The 6,127-nt window shown below is 41.2% G+C and overlaps 2 protein-coding genes across 4 annotated transcripts; one reads left to right on the top strand and one right to left on the bottom strand.

Annotated features, from left to right (window-relative positions):
* Positions 1–449: 449 nt before the first annotated feature.
* On the top strand, positions 450–4,335 carry srsf9 (serine and arginine rich splicing factor 9). 3 transcript variants are annotated; one of them, XM_058412605.1, is made up of 5 exons: positions 450–566; positions 2,389–2,760; positions 2,887–3,056; positions 3,208–3,380; positions 3,755–4,335. In XM_058412605.1, the coding sequence occupies exons 2-5, from the start codon at positions 2,603–2,605 to the stop codon at positions 3,971–3,973; spliced, it is 720 nt and encodes a 239-aa protein (XP_058268588.1). In that variant the 5' UTR covers positions 450–566; positions 2,389–2,602; the 3' UTR covers positions 3,974–4,335. The 3 variants fall into 3 exon arrangements, with proteins under 3 accessions (XP_058268588.1, XP_058268587.1, XP_058268589.1); XM_058412604.1 differs by lacking the exon at positions 450–566 and adding an exon at positions 685–833; XM_058412606.1 differs by lacking the exon at positions 450–566 and adding an exon at positions 856–2,267.
* A 288-nt stretch (positions 4,336–4,623) lies between these two features.
* On the bottom strand, positions 4,624–5,917 carry triap1 (TP53 regulated inhibitor of apoptosis 1). Its single transcript, XM_058412607.1, has 2 exons — positions 5,761–5,917; positions 4,624–4,969 (listed from the first exon to the last, which is right to left on the bottom strand). Exons 1-2 carry the CDS (start codon positions 5,905–5,907, stop codon positions 4,892–4,894), a joined length of 225 nt encoding a protein of 74 aa, XP_058268590.1. The 5' UTR covers positions 5,908–5,917; the 3' UTR covers positions 4,624–4,891.
* Between the last annotated feature and the right edge of the window lie 210 nt (positions 5,918–6,127).

Genomic DNA, 6,127 nt, shown 5'->3' on the forward strand with positions numbered 1-6,127 from the left:
CGCATTTGAAAGTATAGATAATATGTCAGAATTGTACTCGATTAAAAGTGGAAGTATCCAGGCAAAAAATGTGCTTAAGTTAAAGTTTTATATGGACTAAAAAGTTAAAGCCATGTTTTCATGTGGCTTTTATTACTTATATATTACTTAGTCTGTTATAACTGTGCTATTTTGCCTAAAATGAATGCCCAGTGCTATATAGTTTGGTGATGACTTAATCAGAAGTGAAATATCTATCTATCTATCGTCCCAATTTATACAACAACATACTGAATAATGTGTTATTTAAAGCAAACAATAATAGTTAAGCATCAGTCAAAAGGGTGTTTATTAACGTTTATCTAAATCTTTGTAAGGAAGCTTTTAATAAGTACGTAATTAAACCCTTGTGCAGTTCAGTTGTCGCTCTACGGAGTGGGCGGGGCTTTATTATTTGAACCCTGTGAGCGCGGTAAAGTGGGCGGAGCCACTGCGATGGTCATCAGACACTTCCTGCTTAGGAGGAAGCGTCAGTTAGGTTGTTTATCTTGACTAGCTTTACTGCCACCTTCTTCCATTTATACCAGGTACGGTAATCGTTCACCGTCTTCATCTGCCTTTTATTTCTGCACGCTGCATGCATGCGCGCGCGCACACGTACTCTCACTGTATTCCCTCACCTCGTGCTCGAACTCTTCCAAAAAAAAAAAAAAAAAAAAAAAGAGCAGACTGTGCGTGCTAGTCGGCTAAGCTAGCAGCTTTGTCCCAACAAAGAGACGCGTTAGCAAGCAGGCGGAGGCTCTGAGCTAGCTCACACGGCGCTGACCGACACTTCTACCTGCTGTGGCTTTTACGTAAGACATTTTGGGGGTAAAACCTTGCGCTGAATATTGCTCTTCTGAAACTGATTCATTGCCCGCGTCATTGTCGTAAGGTGTTTATTGCCGTTGATATTAGCCCGTGCTAGCTGACGCAGCTGTGCTAACATTTTGCTGGCTAATCTCAACGAAGGACAAGACTGATCTGAAGATAAGATAAATAAACAAAAAGTGTTCCGTTTGATTGTTACAGAAGATAGCATTGTTGCGTACTAATCTGAGTTCAGCACGCAGTTTATTAAGTATCGGTTTAGCTGGTTAGCTTTGTGTTTAGTTTCAGTTCACTAGTACAAGGTTTGAATAAAAATGATGAGTGAACTCGGTTGTGGTGTAAAACCACAGGTCACTTATATTCAGCTACGAAAATCAGTTCGCTCCTGAGATCTAGCTGTCAGTCTGTGGTGATGTCGTCACTCCATACATACACGTGAGCACTTAGACGCAGTAAACCACATTCAGGTGTAAAATGTTTGCTAAATTAAGCCAAAAGGTTCATTTAGTTCAAGCAATAACGTTTGATTTTTCTAGAGGCGCAGCAGTTGTGAAGTTTTCACGGTACGATAACAAGTCTAAAATATCACGGTCTTGTAGTATCGTGGTATCAACGAGCCTTTCAAAATCAGCCACGTTTGTGCATCCTTGTATAAATAAAACCCCCCTCTAGCACTACTTTGTCAGTGATGCATAAATGTTTCGCTTAGTTTTTAGTCAGCAACCCTGTGTTTACCAACGATCAGGTTAGGAGCAGCTGCAGAAGTGCTGAATTTGTTTACAGCCATAGTGGATTACACAGACAAAGGCTTTTCATTGCAGTAGCCGGTAGGAACAGAGGTGAAGCAATACGTTTTAGGGGAGTCACAGCACCTGAGTAAGGAACTGGATTTGATTTTTAAAAAATTATTTAGATATAAAGTGTGTGTGAAAATATACATGGTCATATATAGGCGTGTTTTAAAATGGGAAAAAAAATCTATTCATGGCAAAAAAAAAAAATGTTTTCTGCTAACTTTAATGCCCACATGTCACTTTTAAGCCCCTACATCCTCTTGTGTATCTTCTGATTCCCTCAGTTTGTAATATTGTCACTAGGCTTGGCCAATCTTTGCTCTTCATAATTTCTTTGCATTAGGTCTGGAGAGTGGGAGGTAAAGGCAGAACTTTATTTTTTATATATATCCGTTTTTTAAAATAGATTAATTCTAAACAGCATAACTGGGTATATTAGACCCAAAAGCTTTTGCATTAAGGCTTTTACATGAACACTATATTTGTGTGAAGAGTGATTCGTTTTGCTTTGTAATGGGAGGTTAGTGCACCTGCATGGAAACTCATCATGCCATTGTGATTGATGCAAATTACTTTGAGGTTTTTTGTAAATCTTCTCTCTGGAAGCCCCTGACAAATACAACAGTAAGCCTGGCTTTACACTGCTAGTAGCATTACATTTATTGTTACTTTCATAGAAATTTATGATGCTTTTCCCCCCTCATGATCATATTCACCAACTCATTAATTATCTTGTGTTTTTAAGGTTTCAGATTCTGCTGAAGTCTTGAAGAGGTCGTATGGTTCATGACTTGAGCTCAACATGTACTTCTGCCGCTGTTCTGCCCAGAATTTAGAGTTTTAATTAAGCCATATTTAGGAGGACGGACTTGAACCGGGATTGTCGTTCAAGGTCATTTTGTGGACCCCTGTATCTCCTCGAAGGCTGCAGGTCCATCAAGTGTACGTTTATTTAAGCCATGGCGGACGGGAGGATCTATGTGGGGAACCTTCCCATGGACGTGCAGGAGAGGGACATTGAGGACCTCTTCTTCAAATATGGCAAAATTCGGGATATCGAGCTGAAGAACAACCGCGGGACCATCCCCTTTGCCTTTGTTCGTTTTGAGGACCCACGGTGAGTTCCAGGGCTGATGTTGTCATTTTCACCATCACTGACTGAAGACAGGGAACATGGAGGAGCCATTTCTCAAAAGTCTCTGAGTAGAAAGAAAGTTAGGAGCACTTTACTCTTTTCCCATAGGGATGCAGAGGATGCCGTCTATGGAAGGAACGGATATGGATTTGGAGACTGTAAGCTGCGTGTGGAATATCCTCGCTCCTCAGGTTCCAAATTTGGCGGATCAGGTGGAGGACCACGGGGAAGGTTTGGACCTCCGTCACGTAGATCTGAGTTCCGGGTTATTGTTACGGGTAGGTCGAAATACCCCGTGACTCCAGTGTGTCGTTTATTTTTTCTGTGCGGTATTTGCGTATCACTCATTCCACCACAAATCATCATGGTAGTAGACACGCTTCGCTATTTTCCTGGTATTTGTATCCACTGGACCTGTTGTTGTTTCAGGCCTTCCTCCAACTGGAAGTTGGCAAGACCTTAAAGACCACATGAGAGAGGCAGGAGATGTGTGCTTTGCTGATGTTCAGCGCGATGGTGAGGGAGTGGTGGAATTCCTTCGACGGGAAGACATGGAGTATGCCCTGCGTCGATTGGACGGCACAGAGTTCAGATCCCACCAGGTTACACACTCCGTAAACCCTAACAGACAAAAGTTGTGCATCTAGAATACATTATTCAAGGCTGTGGTTCTCAAAGGCAATATGTATCCTGAGGGCTAATTTATTTTATGTATTAAATTGATCACAGCCAGTTATTATTCTTATTTAGTGATTAGTTACAGGACTAATTAACTGGTTATTAAACCTAAAGCTTCTTAAATACAGGATGGTTACAAATCCTTTAGTCTCCACCAATACCAAGTTCAATGTTTATGCTGCTGTTCCTTTTAATTTGTCACCCAATTATATCTATATCATGTAATATATACTGTTTTTACATTGTTAGGAGATAGTAGTGTACAGAAAAATAACAGCATCTCTGTTTCATTCTACAGGGTGAGACAGCCTATATCAGAGTATTGGAGGAGCGCGGCACGAGTTGGGGTCGTTCCCGTTCCCGCTCCAGGTCTCGTGGGCGGTACACTCCTCCGTACCAGAGCCGAGGTTCTCCTCCTCGCTACCGCTCCCCTCCACGCCATATGGCTCGTCTCAGCCCTCCCTCAAGAAGACCACCGCCTCAGCACCACAGCCCACCACCACGCCACTATCGGTAAACGGCCAAACGAGTTCAAATCGGTTTGAACCCAACACCTCCCTCATGTCCTATCTTTTAATTTTTTTATTATTTTTTTTTTTTGTAATTTACATTCCACAATTAAGACCACCCCAGAAAGCCTTAGTCTCTGTTCACGAGTGTCAAAATGGTCTCGAAAGATGGAAACGTTCCTCTTCTGGTCAATAATAACTGGATAATTCTGATAACTGCCAGGAAGAGAGATTTTATCTTATCATTTACAACAGACATCATGTTTAAAAACATTTGTCCAGCTTTGTTGTTATTGTGGCAAAAACAGCTGTTCTTACAGAAGTTGAACTAATCTGTTAAATTCTTCTAAATCCTTTCTTTTAAATAAAATGAAAACAAGGCTGATGTTGTTTTTCTAACGTGCTCCCTCACAACATTTTTGTATCATGTTAGAGACGTATGAAGTGTGCTTGATGTTTGTTTGTTTTGTTTTTTTTTTGTTTTGTTTTCAATTAAAGATTTGAATCATGCTGGTGTGCTCCCACAATTTGGTAATGTCATTATTCCTGCGTCTCCCAGCAACAACACAACAGGATTCTTACTTGCTTGACCTGAATGATTTTAAGTGACAAAGCAAAAGAAACACACATACAATGTAATGAAAACTCAACTGCAAATGTATTAGTATTTCAGAGGCATGTTAACATCTGCTCCTTAGTATTCCACTTATCCAGCATTTTAAATAACTTCCTTAAATCTACCAGGTATGGATTGACTTCTTGCAAGCAAAAACAAAACTCGACCGGCCGTGTCCTTCATAGCGTTCCAGTGTTAAACGGCTTTGCTCAGCACCCAAAAGAGTTCAAGCGCAAGTCTTTGTATCTGTTATCACATATAATGTGGACATTATCAGTGCACTAGTTGAAGAATGATAGTTCAAGTAACATCAACTGGCTGGTTTCTCTTTGTTTGGACCCATGAACTCCACGCCGTCAATGGGGATGTCCTTTTCTTTGATAGCTTTCTGTAAGGCAAAATCACATCAGCACTAATCAGATAAGTTGTACCGAGCTCTGGAAAGTTTACAACGGACACCAAAGCCTTTAGGAGAAGATCACCGTTCTGAGTCGCCATGGCTATCCATATCTGGGAGTACAGTAAAAAGAAAAAGCAACTGTTCTGTTTGTGTGGCATGGATGGCATGGCTCTGTCTTCCCTGACATTAACAGCAATATTAACCAATCGTGGACATTTATGCTCTCATGTACCATGTGGAAGATGATGCTTTCCATTTGTGATTTTTGCTAACTTATGTACTAGTAATTCAGATTTGAGGAAAAAAGACAAATATAACGTAGCTTTCTTTACTCTCCACCATCTGTTAAACAACTTAATGTACTTTGAAATAAACACGTTGGCAGAGTTTATAGTATTCCTGACATTGTGGGAATCTGTTCAGCAGGATCTGGATCGAAGCAGCATCAAATGCAGTAGAATCCTCTCCTGTTATGTTAATTGCAGTGGCTGACATAAATTAGGTGAAAGAGAGTCAGCTACAGCTCTTGTGATTCCACTGTCCTGCACACTTTCCCCTACACCTAATCCGGTTCATCAAATAATGTCTTGCGTGCTTAGAAAACCTGAACCTGTACAGATCCCTGGATCCCAAAGATCCCAGAGAGGAGAACCGGAACATTTCTGATTTTAACCCATGAACAGTCAAGTAAGAGTAATTCTTGCTATCGTTGTTACAGACAACAATCAGGCTGAGAAAATACCAGATGTGGTTTTATTTGACGGGTTATTCGTGTTTACCTGAACACAGGACTGATATTTCTTGAACAGTTCAGTGCACGGGTCTTCTCCGCGGTCTCCTTTCAGGAATTTCTCAGCGAACCAGCGGTTAAAACACTGGTCATATTCGCGCTTCAGCTCAGTGCAGCCTTCACCCACGCTGTTCATTTTCAGTCGATCGAACTAAAAAAAAGGCAGAAGCTATACGTTTCCTACAGTGTAGTCGAGCGTAGAGCAATGCAAACCCAACAACCTATGTATCTGTCATAACCACGAGCCGAACTCCAGCCCTCTTCTTTGACTTTGCTTCTTCATACCACGTGGTCAGCAACCGGCGCAGGATGATGACGTTGAGCCAGCTCTCTATGTTCGAGAGGGTTGTTTCATA

Source organism: Hemibagrus wyckioides, linkage group LG16, assembly GCF_019097595.1.
Source record: "Hemibagrus wyckioides isolate EC202008001 linkage group LG16, SWU_Hwy_1.0, whole genome shotgun sequence".
Lineage (NCBI taxonomy): Eukaryota > Metazoa > Chordata > Actinopteri > Siluriformes > Bagridae > Hemibagrus > Hemibagrus wyckioides.